This window comes from Callithrix jacchus, chromosome 8 (genome assembly GCF_049354715.1).
Source record: "Callithrix jacchus isolate 240 chromosome 8, calJac240_pri, whole genome shotgun sequence".
Taxonomy (NCBI): Eukaryota; Metazoa; Chordata; class Mammalia; order Primates; family Cebidae; genus Callithrix; species Callithrix jacchus.
In genome coordinates this window covers 18,890,175-18,904,237 of record NC_133509.1, presented here as the reverse complement: position 1 = coordinate 18,904,237, position 14,063 = coordinate 18,890,175, and the positions used below count along the sequence as shown (strand labels likewise).

Here is a 14,063-nt window from a genome sequence, read left to right as displayed (position 1 = left end):
GTGTAAAGTAGCTGCTCAACTTGGTCATTTTCTCTTTCTGAAAATATTCCTAAATTGTTGACTCTACCATCACCTCAAGTTGGACGTAGTTATACCCTAGGAATCCTTGAGTAATCTTAAATAGGAGAGTAAATACTGGGTTCTTCCCCATTAAGTGAGAAGCATTTGTGAAGGGCAGTACAGTGCCTATAAATGTAATAGGCATTCGCCAAATGCTGATTGCTTTACTGCTCTGAGGTTTAGTAGTACAAGGTTGTTAGTTTTAGGCTTTAAAGAAGTTAATGTGTTTTGTCACAGCAGTTGGCCTATTTATGGTCATCATTATGTTCTTCATACTTGCTTGTGTGTGATAAACACATAACATAAAATTTGCCATCAACCATTCTTAAATATACAGTACAATAGTGTTAACTGTATGCACATTATTGTGCAAAAGATGTCTAGAACTTTTTCTTCTTATAAAATAAAAGTCTTTTTCTTCTCCCCAGCCACTGGCAACCATCATTCTACTTTCTGTTTCTAAGAGTGGAATTTATCTTTTACACTAGTGGTAGTATAAGTAATATAAGTGGATTTTTTTTTTTTTTTTTTTGAGACGAAGTCTCACTCTGTCACCCAGGTTGGAGTGCAGTGGCATGATCTCGGCTCAGTGCAATCTCCGCCTCTCAGGTTCGAGCAGTTTTCTTGTCTCAGGCTCCCAAGGATTTGGGACCACAGGTGCACGCCACCACGCCCAGCTAATTTTCATCGTTTTAGTAGAGACAAGGTTTCACCATATTGGCCAGGCTGGTCTCGAACTCCTGACCTCAAGTTATCCACCCCCTTGGGTCCCCAAGTGCTGGGATTACAGGCATGAGCCACTACACCTGGCCATAAGTGGAATTTCTTTATACTTTTTGAAACTAATGATAGTCACGAGAAAAGCATTTTTAAGTGGTACATAAAAACAAATTTGACAAAATTTAAGATACTTGTATTGTCTTTGTATTTGGTAGATTCTTTCAGTTCTTGTAGGAGAATGTCATCATTTGAAATGAAAGGAGGGCTGTATCTTAGGGTTAAAAAAAATTTATATTAACAATGAAAATAACCTTCTCTTTCCTATTATATGTAACCCAAACATTTAAATGTTTCACCCTTTAAAATTTCATGTGGACTTGAGAGAAATCCTTTGTTAATGTGGGCAAGAGATGATCAATAATTTATTTTCCACCAAGGGTTTCTATAGTATTATAAAGTGCAGTTGAGCTTAGTGACAGCTTGAGATATCATTCCTACCCGTTAGCTTACAGATTTCCCAGAAGTTCAAAGGCTTTGTGTAGCATATGCACCCATAAGAGAGTGTTAAAAACATATTTCCTTTCGTTCTAAGTTTAGTGATACATGATATTTCATGCATATCTGTAAGTGAGCTCTTTACTATTCTTCTTTAGTGTCTATTATGACATTTGTGTGTGTGTATATATTATAGGTGTATACACATATAAAGTAGCTATTGGATTCATGAATCTGTTTTGTAGAAAACTGAATTGTAGATTCCAAAATATATTAATTATCTTTGTGAATTATTTATCGCATTTTTCCAAGATAAATAGTTTTAGGTCTGTTTGAGCTGATTTCCTGTATTGTTTTATTAATGATCTACTTATCTTTAAAAGTATTGTATATGAGATTATATGAAAGTCTGCAGATAAAATTCATACTTTAAATCTCATCCTGTTATATAAGTAATACTAGAAATGTTAACGTTTTGTAGAATCATAAATGTTGGTGCTTCTGAATTATCTAGTCCAGTTCCCACATGTTATAGATAAGATCACTGGGGCCCATAGGGGTGAAATGACTTATTCAAGATTGTATATTTAGAGAAATGGCTGGGACTAGAACTTGCATTTCATGATTAAGGATCAGCATTGGGTTTTATGATTAGAGAGTAATACTAGGTTAGTGTCCCTTTTGTATTGTAGTGGTGATGAGTGCAGAGTAGTCTTTAACCCTTTAATGAGAAAAATCAAGGTGAAGTCTAAAGACAATGCTGTGAATTAAAAGGTTAATTGCAGTGGTCAAGTACTATCAAGATCCTATTAATTATTGTTTCTCTTTGGAGGATAAATAAAGGGCCAGTAGGCTCAACTGTGATGAGAGCTTTTGATAGCCAGAAGAGAATCCTTAGGATAAAGTTAGGTTTGCTAGGCTTACATGCATTGCTCAAAAAAGGAGATCTCTAAGAAGCCTTTAGCTAGCAAAGATTGCCAACTATTTGTTTCAGGCTTATTGCATCGAGGCAAAGGACAAAACTTTCTTATGGCTCCTAGACTTCCTTTTATAAACATTAAATGAAGGAATTTGAGGGGAAGAACAATTAATCTACCGACTAGTATCAAAAGTTAGTGTCTAATTTTAGCCAACACTGTGCTAGGAAGTAAGATACGATTTCTCAAGGAGCTTACAGCCCTGCTCAGGCAGGAGAGATTAGCAATACATTGTTAATAAGACTCATAGTACTGAATTAATATGGTAACGGGGCCTATGAAAGTGCAGATTATAAACACTTTTTCATTAGATTTTGACATCTGTTTCTGCCCAGAATTTAGTGATAAAGCAGTCTCATCATACAGTTATTCAATCAAAATTAAATTTGCATAAGCTAACGCTACAATACCTACATGATATGGAGCATACATTTAGTTTGGTAACAATTTCTTACCCTTTAGTTTGGTAACAATTTCTTATCCTGCCAGTGTTGATTTTATTCTATTCAAAGTCAAGATTTTGGTTTTTTGTTTTGTTTTTTGAAACAACATCTCACTCTTGTCACCTGGGCTAGAGTGCAGTGGCATGATCTCAGCTCACTGCAATCTCTGACTGCTAGATTCAGGCAATTCTCCTGCCTCAGCCTCCCAAGTAGCTGGGATTACAGGTGCTGCCCCCACGCCCATCTAATTTTTGTACTTTTGATAGAGATGGGGTTTTGCCATGTTGACCAGGCTGATCTGAAACTCCTAACCTTAGGTGATCCTTCCACCTCAGCCTCCCAAAGTGCTGGGATTACAGGCGTGAGCCACCAAGCCTGGCCTCAGTGTCAGGTTTTAAAACTCAGACAGTGAACAAAATCTACAACGAGAGATTTCAGAAACAGTTTTCTAACTAATAGGAACCATCTCAGTATAAAACATAATGAGATCCTCATCACTGGATGGCTATTTTTTAGGTATTTTATAATGATTAGATGGAAAGACCACTTGTAAGACTAGAATTCTAAAGATTCAGGGATTTGGTAATTTTCTTTTCTCATCATCAGATCCATTTTATTTCTTGAGTTTGTTTTGCAGCTACTATTCTTAAACGTATGTCATCATAGTGGACTATACCCACTGATCATCAGGACAAGACCTCCAGTAATTCAGTCATATGGGTAGTTTCAGGATTATTATTACCAATTAGCTAAGCAGAAAAAAATACGACTTTCTGTCTTGGGAATTGACTAAGATCTGAAAATATTTATGGAATTTACTGGAGTTCTTTGACCTGGCTGCCATGGGATATCTGCTAAGAACTGAAATGTAATTTCATTGTTTTATTTAAAGTGTCAGTAAAGAAGCCTTAAACAGTAAAAATCCTCAACTCTGTAAAGAAGATGAACCAGCCTGGAAACCTGTGAAGTTAGCTGGGCCAGGCCAAAGAGAGGTAAGTATTGTGTCTTGTTTGTCTATCTTCTACTTGAAATAGATATGCATTATTTTGGAAATTATTATTCTTGTAGGTAGAGCACCTCATCTACCCGTTTACTCCCAAGTGTTTTTAGAGAAAGAAGCCATGAGCTGAGATTGTTTTAATTATGAAAGTGTACTCCAGGCAGGGAATGGTGCCTAAAAACCCAGTTGCTAATAAAAAGAAGACAGTTTGTGCAAGTGACTTTGTTGTCTTATGATGGCAGTGAAAGATGACTTCTTTGGCTATGTAGAACAGTGCAGATTTAGCTTCCATTCTATTTCTTTGTCCAGAGTAATGTATACAGATTCCTTTTGGTCATTCCTGTCACTTCTACTAGTGGAAAGGGCATGGTGGGGTGGAGGGATATTTTAAGAAATTCGTGAGCCCTCTGTTATCTTTCATTGGCATCATCTCAGAAAGAAAAAAAAACCCAAAACATTGTTGTGTTATTTGTTTTATCATTTGGTCAAGCAGGTTGCCAGACCGGCCCATAAAAAGAAAGCTCGAATGGCGCGGACGCGCTCCGATTTCTTGACTAGAGGTACTTTTGCCGATGGGGAGGGGGATACAGAGGAAGATGATTACGATGACATTATTGAGCCCCTTCTCTCCCTTGACCAAGCTTCTCACTATGAGCTAGGGCCTGCACCCAGCCTGGGTCAGGCCTCTCACAGTGACTCCGAAATGGTAATTTTACATCAATATAAGAAAAATAGCAAGCAAATCTGATGGAAATAGTCTTTGCTAATCTAAAGCTAACCTTCACAGCTTCTTCCCATGTAATGGTTTGTACATGGGAAACCTCAGTGAACACAACTAAACTAAAACTTAATTTAATAGAACCCAAATAAAGGGCACTTTAAAAAGCCATAAATTAAGCAAAATTAAGATTATTTGACTTAGCACTAATGTAGAAATTTTCCATGTTGTATTCTAAAAGGTCTAGGTAGAGCACTAGAAATGAAAAAAAAAACTGATGTTTTATGAAAAAATGGTTCTTACATTTTTTTCTGTAAAAGTCCAGATAACTATTTTAGACTTGGCCATAGTTTACTGATCCTTGGTCTAGTTTACTGATCCTTGGTCTGAAATAATCCTGTAGCTTTTAGCTGCAGTGGTATGTACTTTTACTTTTTTTGCCTGTAAACTTGCTTCCTCCACCTTACTTTTCACTATTAAGAAATAAACATGAATTTTTAAACACACAGTGAGCAAAAAGTGTCTCCCTGGAACCAACCTAGCCAAATAGAAGGCCATATGTAATGTGAATTTGTATTAATCACACAATATAACATTGGTGTTATGTTTGAATGAAACTGCACCATTTCAAGCTAAGAATATAACTTTATCATCTTCTCAGCCCAAATCAGGTATATATGTGGTTTGACAAGTATTAGTGTATTTATGAGTATATTAAGGCAAAGAGTTTGATTTTGGAATTGTCCTAGACATATGTAAGGAGCCCTGTCTAATATGAACCAAAACATCACTGATGAAGTGGAGTGAAGTAACATTTTATTTCCATGCATATCTGGAAGTGAGCTCTCTAATATTCTTTAGTGTCTATTAATTATGGGAGAAAAATTTTAGGATGGTCTTTATTTGACTCATTAAATATTCTGTCTTTGAACTGTTTTAAGCTGTTTGAATTGTCAAAGATCTAGTTAATTGAAATTTATCCTATTGTCCAGAATACTCTCCTTGTCTGAATCTTTTGTTGGAGGTAGACCCAGTTTTTAAGTGACAAAACTGATGTTTTATGAAGGCAAAAACAAAAAACAAAAAGAGAAAAATGCAAGACAAGTTCCCTGATTAGAGAAATGAATCATTAACCTGAGCCGAACTGTAGGAGCTGCCCTGTATTTGAGTTATAAATAATGAAATATACGGTGTTATCCGATTTAACAGTTAAATACAAAATTATGTAATGGAACAAACTAATTTTAATGAAAAGTCCTGCTTTATCAAGTATATATAGCTTTATTGTTTGCAGAAAATCTTTGGCATTTATGACTGCTGTTTTGTTCCTGAGAGTTTCCTTTGTAACAACCCTTAGGACTTTTGGGGATAGATTTCTTTTACACTGGGAACTTTTACTGAGATGAACCAGGAAGTTGGGCTTTCTGCTTGGAGCATTCAGCTCCTTTCAGTGTTCTAGCCTCTGTTCACCTGCTTGACGGTCACTGCATGCCAGTAGTTGTAGAGCACTTCCCCTGCACAGTGTGTTAGTCACGTCTCCAGCTTTCTCCTTTCCTTCTCTTTCATCACTAGCTGTTTTAGGAACAGGTGGTGGTGCTTGTTTCTGGTGGACACTGCATGAAGAAGCTTTGCTTTGTAGAATATGTGGATAGGTTCTTAACTGGGGTTGGGGATGGGGTGGGTAGGAATAATTTTTAAATGTGTTTCTCTTTTTATTTGTCTTGAGAATATTTCATGTTCTAACATTATCTGATATTGTGAAGATGAAGATGTATTGTGTCTAAATAAAATCTACTGCAATTTCACAACCCAGATATTTTCTGGATTTTAAATGGATTTGATTTTCTAGGTACATGGAGTTTTTGAAAGACTGGATTTGTTTTTTTTCTGGACAAATTGATTTTATTACTCTGAACTGTGTTCTTAAATCTTGGAAGAAATTGCCATATGACCTTTCCAATTGTGATGTAATTTAATGGGATAAAGACATTCACAAATGAATTGAAGGAGATTTCATAAGCATTACCTCTTGAGTTTTTAAATTATTCATCAGTTGTTACCTGCTGTGGGAGGGGAAACAAGTGTAGTAGTTTCACTCCTTATTGACTTTGGTGTTTTTTAACCTCTTACTTCGAACTCTGCCATTTGAATAACTGTTTAGTCTCTGTATGCTGCTCTCACTCCATTTTTATATACACCATGTTGGCATTTACTCAAGAAGAATGGCATGTTCTGCTAAGCAGTATTTTTAAGGTAGCTTTTATGTATTTTTTTAGTTTCTTAAGTCTTCTGGATGGTAAACAGTTTAATAAAATCATTTCTATTCCTCATTTGTAGTATTAGTATAAGAAACATACTTTTCTCTGTACAGTTTTCTTTTATCATCCCCCAGATTTAAAGCAATCATCTCTGTGGATATGACTCCTGAATAGCTCTCCAGAATTTCAATCTTCTTTACCTCCAGCAGGATAAAACTAAATTTTTCATTACCCCAAACTGCTGTCACTTTTTATATTCCTATTTCTCCTAGTCTCTTAGATACTCTCTGATCGTTGTCTGTGTTGAATTTTCTTTCTCTCTGCTGTCTAGTCCACAGACTGCCAGAAAAACCTGTTGATCAAACAAAGTTGTTTATTAGTATATTACAGTAAGAGAAGTCCCACTTTGATTGTGTCTTATAAATATCTCTCAAGGGAGAAGTCAGGAGAGGCTATTCATAAAGTTTTAGGGCCCAGGCTTGGTGATTTTGAGGTCGGTCTTGCATGGTAGAAAACTGGTTGGTATTGAACAGAGTTTATTATATAAGAGGTTTGGATTGGCAGCCTTAAGATAGCAGCCACACTGTTGAATATACACTTAGTATTTATATGTGTATTTTATTCCCCTAAAAAAAAAGTAAGGACCGGTTTATAGCATTGTGACTATCTGTTCTTTGAAGATTTGGCAGAATTCTTCGACACCACCTGAGACGCATACTTTTTTGTGGTGTAGTTCCTTGATAAGTTTTCCTTTGTTTGTTCCAGGGAAATTGGTCTTTTTAAATCCTTTTATCTAACAGGTCCAATTTTTGTATACACTTTTGTCTTATGAAATTATCTGTTACATCTGACTTTTTGATGTATTTGCATAAAGGTTTAGAAAGTAAGAGCTGGGCATAGGGGCATGTGCCTGTAGTCCCAGCTACTACTGAGAAGGCTGAGGCAGGAGGATAACTGGAGCCCAGGAGTGCAGGGCTGTAGTGAGCTATGATCATAAGCACTGCACTCCAGCCTGGGCAACAGAGCAAGACCCTGTCTCTTAAAAAATAAAAAAAGGTTTATTAGACCCAAACAGTACTCAGTGTAGGACTAATTATTCTTGACCATTGAAGCGAGATCCTTTGTATATTTTTGCCAGCGCCCTGGGAATCACAAAGTTGTATACTCTGGCTCTTGAGTATAGACACTATTACTGACCTTTTGTGAGTGATAGGTGCAATTACCTTTAATCCTTTCAAGCAATCTTTTTTCCTGGTCTTAGGTTGTTTTCTCATACAAAGTATTGATTAGTACGCAAGCTAAATACTCAACGTGGACCTTCTGTAGATCTCTAGAGTTCTATCTTTGTGCTTCTCACTCCTCTCCAGTACTCTGTCTTTTGGTTTCTAGTCACCATATTCACCTTGGACTTTCAGTTTCACGTGTTCCACTCAGAGAGTGTCAGATTTCTCCTGGGTTTCTCCTTTCTGCATCACAGCCTAGAAACTCTCAAGGCAGTTAAGATGGGGCAAGTATAGGACATATTTCCTTTTTTTCCCATCTCTCAGGGATATCTGTTCATTGTTTTAAACATTGCTGTTTCATGTTATTTTGTCTGTTTTGTTGGTTTCAGGTAAGAGGGTAAGCCACATCCCTATTACTTCATCTTTGCCAACTTAAGGTCTTTTCTATTTCTGTTAATAAGGCCATAGTCAGGAGACCAAAAGGCTAAAGAATATTATAACTACAGAAAAATGAAATACTAGGAAATAACTTGAATAGATAATAAGAAATTCTCTCCTCAGAACAGGATTGTCTTTAGAGGGGCACATTTTAAACAGATGGAACAAGAAATGCCAATTGAAATTCAGATCACAGTTTGATAGCCTTATAAATTGTATATAATTTAGATCATTAATAATAATAATGAGCCTTTCTTGGTCTTTTGGCTTTTTAAAAATCATTGTATATTCTATCTGTTTTAAATTATTGATTGGATATATGAAGAATCTATAATAGCAAGTTAAGCCATAAAAGTAATAACTGCCTTTTAGGACAAATAAAAGGAGATATGAAAAGCAATACTTAGTGTTCTAGATTTATTAGATGCTACATCTTTTATCTATATATTTAAATGGTTAACTTGCCCTTCCACTTGAGATTCTTTTTTAAGTTGTCAGAAAATATGAACTGATAGATCCTGTTTATTTTCATTGACCAAGTCCTCTTTATTTCTGATTACTTTATATAGAGTTTTCAGTAGGCTCTGTTATTTCAGTGAATTGCTGAATGTTTTTGTGTGTTTTTTAATAGCTCAAGTAATTCCATAACCTGAGTTTTAATTACAATGCTATCATATATTGACTTGGCATTAAAATCTTTTACATATGTAATTATTACAGACATCACAGAGATTTTCATCAGTTGATGAACAAGCAAAGCTTCATAAGACTATGTCTCAAGGAGAGATTACCAAGTTGGCAGTGAGACAGAAGGCTTCAGATTCAGATATAAGGTATGAAACTTACAAGATTATGTTGAAATATTTCTGGTTCATAACCATATTAAAGACCACTTTCTCACTGACTACAGAAGTATAGTCTAAGGTAACCCAAATCCAGAGCAGTAATACTAGAAATCAAATATTGAGAAATACGATATAACACAGTAGAAGAACACGTACCTGGAGATAATAGATTATATATATTTAATTTCCACATCCTTCCCCACAATTGCTAAAATGACAAAATCTACAAAGGACTATTCTCTCCCTCAAAAAAAAAAAAAAAACCAAAACTCAGAAGTGAAAACAATTGCAACAAAACTGTGGAATCCGAAATGTAAATAAATTTTAAATTTTAATTATGTTAATACAAATGAGAAAGCCAAATCCTAATATAGCTAAGTAAAGCTGAGAAAGATACAGCTAGCTGGTGACCTTCCCCAATTATAGCAGAACAAGAAATTTATTCTCTGGAAAGTGTAAAACAGAGTATCTCTAGACCTGAAGTTTACTAGATACAATTGAGGGCTGGGGCACGTATTTGGAACAAGGGGATTTAATGCCTGTTTACATACAGAATGTTAAGATTTCCCAGCCTTCTTCATTTGCTCAGTTCCTACATTTCCCATGCCCTTTAAGCAAATGGTTCAAAGAGTTTTGGGGACTTCTGTCCAGCCCTCAACGAAAAACCTGAATATATTACTATCAGGGTCTCTCCCTGCAAAGTCAACCAACCAGATAACCCTATAAGGAAGACCATAATTTAGCAATCCCACCAATGCTCACTAGAGCTTCCAAGCTCTTTTTTTCTTTTACCCTACTTTAAATAATAATCAGATAACCACTGATCACCATACATTTGAGGAAATACCTTATGTTGAAGAAACTAAAACTAACAGATAAAATACAACCTGAAAGAAATAAACTATGCAGAGAATAGAACACTTCAAGACTGACAAATACAACTATCAACAGACCTTCTTCACAACAAACACAATTGCATTCATGAAACAAAAGAATGCATCAAAGAAAAACATTTTCATAATAAAAAGCTTTTGAAAATTAAAAATATGATAACAGGAACAACTAAAGAATCAGAAGAAAAGTTGAGGACATGTCTCAGAATGTTGAGCAAAAAGAAGAAGAAATGGAAACGATGGGAATATTATAGGCTCCATTCAGGAGATCTAATATCCCAATGGTAGGAACTTTGGAAAAATAGAACCAAGAAAACAGAGGATACATTATTAATAAAGTAATTTAGCCAAATTTTACAGAACTAAAGGGCACGATTTCCAGATTCAAAGGACTCACTGAGTACCCAATATAATGGATGAAAAGAGACTCATAACAAAAGACATGTCTTTATGAAACAAAAGAGACAAAAGGAATCTCTTTTATGATGATGAAAGTAGCTTTTCAGATGACAGCTGCACAGCAAGCAATGAGAGAAACCACTCCAAATTGGAGCAAGTTAGAAGGCTCTGGAAGAGGTTTTTTTCAGTAAGTTGAAACTGATAAAGTACCTAATATATTTGAACATGTTGAGAGTTGATACAAATGGGGAAACTCATGGAGGTAAATTGTATATAGAAAAGTAAGCAAAGGAAAAATAAAGCTGTTTTCATGAGCATATTTAAAAAATCCTCTAGAATAAAATAGATCATTTAGGGAGTTACATCCTTCAACTGTGAATATTATTTACATAATAAAAATAAATACTGATATCATTAAAAGTAAATACTGAATATTGATCTAACTAAAAGTACAGTATAAGTCTTTTGGGGGGGCACATGTTTGTGGTGAGGTTAGGACTGGAATGGTGGAACATGCCTAATCACTATCTGTGACCATGAGTTTGATAGTTACAGAACATGTTAAATATCAGAAGAACTAGTTAAAGCAATTCAAAGTGTTGCCTCTAGGGAGCAGAAAATGGGGTGAGCATGGCAGAGAGATACTGTTGCTTTTATTAAGTCTTGTAGAACAGTTTCTCTTTTTAATATATAAATGTGTAAGTTTAGTAATAAGCTTAAAAAAAAAAAAAAGGAAGAAAGAGCAAGGGCTTCAAAACCAGGTAGACCAGATTTTAACTTTCATCTCCATCAGGCCTCCGAGCCTTAGTTTGCTCATGTGTAAAGTAAGGATGATAATACCTATTTACCATGGTAGTTGTGAAAATTAGGAATATCGTATGTCAGGCATATTGCTTGTCACCTACTAGATACTCCAAATTGTTTAATTGAATGAATGAACAGATAAATTAATATACAAATAAACCTTCAACTCTGAGGTTAGAATACACAATATATGTATTCAGTCAGTAACTACATGCTATTGTTATCGTAAGTTACTTCTTTGATGTATGTGATGAAAGAGCATATAAGCACTAAGGCAATACAATTTAATAGATGTGGTTCTGAATTTTGTCACTCACTGTGAAACTTTGGGAAAGTTACCTAATATTTAAGTCTCCACTTTTTCACCTGTAACATATTTATAGTAGTTTGTTAAAAACAAAGTTGTTACTGTTATCTGGTCTTTAAGAAAAAAACAAAAAAGCAAAGTTGATCTTATAATTAAATAAGGTGTTCCTTTGTAAGCACTGTGCCTGGAGCAAGATACAAGTTCAAATAAGTAGTGGCTGCTGCTAATAATGCTAATAACTCATAAATATAAAATAGTGACATTAAAGCTTTTATTATGTAACAGTGAGTGGAAAGATCTAAAATTCTATGTGCATCATGATAACAGTGATGTAAAACTTGCCATACTTACGGATAAAAACTGGAAGGGAATGACAAAAAAGATAAACTAATGTTTTTTGAGTGGTAGGATTATTAGTGATTTCTTTAAAAAGTATTTTCTTTGTTGTTAAATTGTGTATATTCTAAATCCAAGCTGGATGGGGAGAAGAAAAGATACCTTGTGTATCTAACTTGAGTTAGAATTCTAGCCCCACTTGCTTTGTAGCTGTTTCATTTTAGAAAATTATTTAACTTCTCTGGGTTTCGTTATTTCTATATTCAGATGAGGAAACATCTTAAATATAGAAATAACGAAACCCAGAGAAGTTAAATAATTTTTCACCTCCCAAGTGAAGTTTAAATGCAAAAGTAAAGATAAATACACTTAATTTAAATGTGAAAGTTAAATGAGCCAATAGGTTTGTAAAGCTTAAAGTGATATATACAAATATTATCACTGAGATATTATAATTTCTATTTTTACCTTTATTTCTTTAAACAGACCTCAGAGAACTAAGATGAGATTTTGGGCCAAAGGGAAGCAAGGGGAGAAGAAGACTACTAGAGTGAAACCTACAACCCATTCAGAGGTTTTGCCACTCTTTGCAGGCTCAGATGTGATTCCAGCTCATCAGTTTCCAGATGGTAAAAGTGACCAAAGGGTGTTCATAAATTCTGGTCAAAAGTGACCAGAATTGTGTTCGTAATTTCTGTTCACTCTTTCTGAAAGTTTGCTAGTCCTGTATTATTCATAATGTCAATCCTGTTGCCTGGATGTTCTAATGAGACAGGATCAGCATTGTCAAATCCTTCCTTAACTGAAAAATTAAGGGAGGCTGAGGCGGGTGGATCACGAGGTCAAGAGATTGAGACCATCCTGGTCAACATGGTGAAACCCCGTCTCTACTAAAAATACAAAAAATTAGCTGGGGATGGTGGCACGTGCCTGTAATCCCAGCTACTCAGGAGGCTGAGGCAGGAAAATTGCCTGAACCCAGGAGGCGGAGGTTGCAGTGAGCTGAGATCGCACCATTGCACTCCAGCCTGGGTAACAAGAGCGAAACTCTGTCTCAAAAAAAAAAAAAAAAAAAAAAATTAAGTTACATTTTTCCTACAGAAGAAGTTTCCATAAAATGTGTCACAAAACAGTGAAGCAGTACCCACCTCAAAAATGATTATGTATTGTTGGTTAGCCTTAGTTTTCTAAACGATAAAAATGTGGCCATCATTCATTCATTTAACAAATATGTATTACTGGTTATAACTAATAGCAGCTAATATCTGAGTGCTTCTACATGCAAGGCATTGTGGTAAGCATATTATGGTTATTAACTCAGTTGATCACAATAATTTTTTTGAAAGTTGGTATGATTATTATTCCCAATTTATGGATGAGAAAACTCAGGCACAGAGAAGTTATTTATTAGGGCAGGCATGATGGCTCACTCCTGTAATCCCAGCACTTTGGGGGCTGAGGTGGGCAGATCACTTGAGTCCAGGAGTTCAAGACCAGCCTGGGCAACATAGTGAAACCCCATCTCTACAAAAAATATAACAATTAGCCAGGCATGGAGGCTTGTGCCTGTAGTCCCAGCTACTTGGGAGGCTGAGGTAGGAGGATCACTTAAGTCTGGGAAGTTGAGGCTACAGTGAGCCATGATCATACCACTGCACTTCAGCCTGGGAAACAGAGTGAGACTGTCTCAAAGAAAGAAAGAAAGAGAGAGAGAGAGAGAGAGAGAGTTGGGGGGGAGGGGGGAGAGGGGGAGAGGGGGAGAGGGGGAGAGGGGGAGGAAGGGAGGAAGGGAGGGAGGGAAGGAAGACGTCATTTACTGGCGTACATATAGTAACTAGAAGAGCTAAGAGTTGGATCCAGGCAGTCCTGCTCCAGAGTCCACAATCTTAATCACTGTGTTGTATATTAAGTACTTGCTATATTTCAGTACCTACCAGATACCTGGCACTTTATAATATAGCTCTTATTTTTCAGTTTTAGAAACAAGGTCTCACTGTGTTGCTTAGGCTGGAGTGGTGTGATCATAGCTCACTGTAACCTCTAACTTCTGGGCTCAATCTGTCCTCCTACCTCAGCCTCCTCCCAAAATGCTGGGATTATAGCCATGAGCCACCATGCCCAGTACCATAGCTCTTATTTTAACTTTC

The 14,063-nt window shown here is 35.9% G+C and overlaps 1 protein-coding gene across 19 annotated transcripts in view; it reads left to right on the top strand.

Moving 5' to 3' along the window:
• MYO9A (myosin IXA) overlaps positions 1–14,063 on the top strand; it is a 284,781-nt gene that overhangs the window by 213,814 nt on the left and 56,904 nt on the right. For 7 of the 19 annotated variants that reach the window (XM_078333528.1, XM_054240460.2, XM_035259095.3 and 4 more), the window contains 4 exons: positions 3,588–3,687; positions 4,186–4,401; positions 9,053–9,165; positions 12,403–12,545. In XM_078333528.1, coding sequence (XP_078189654.1) covers positions 3,588–3,687; positions 4,186–4,401; positions 9,053–9,165; positions 12,403–12,545 — 572 coding nt within the window. The remainder of the gene's footprint in view (positions 1–3,587; positions 3,688–4,185; positions 4,402–9,052; positions 9,166–12,402; positions 12,546–14,063) is intronic. The other 12 variants (XM_054240463.2, XM_078333531.1, XM_035259099.3 and 9 more) reach the window with 2 other exon arrangements.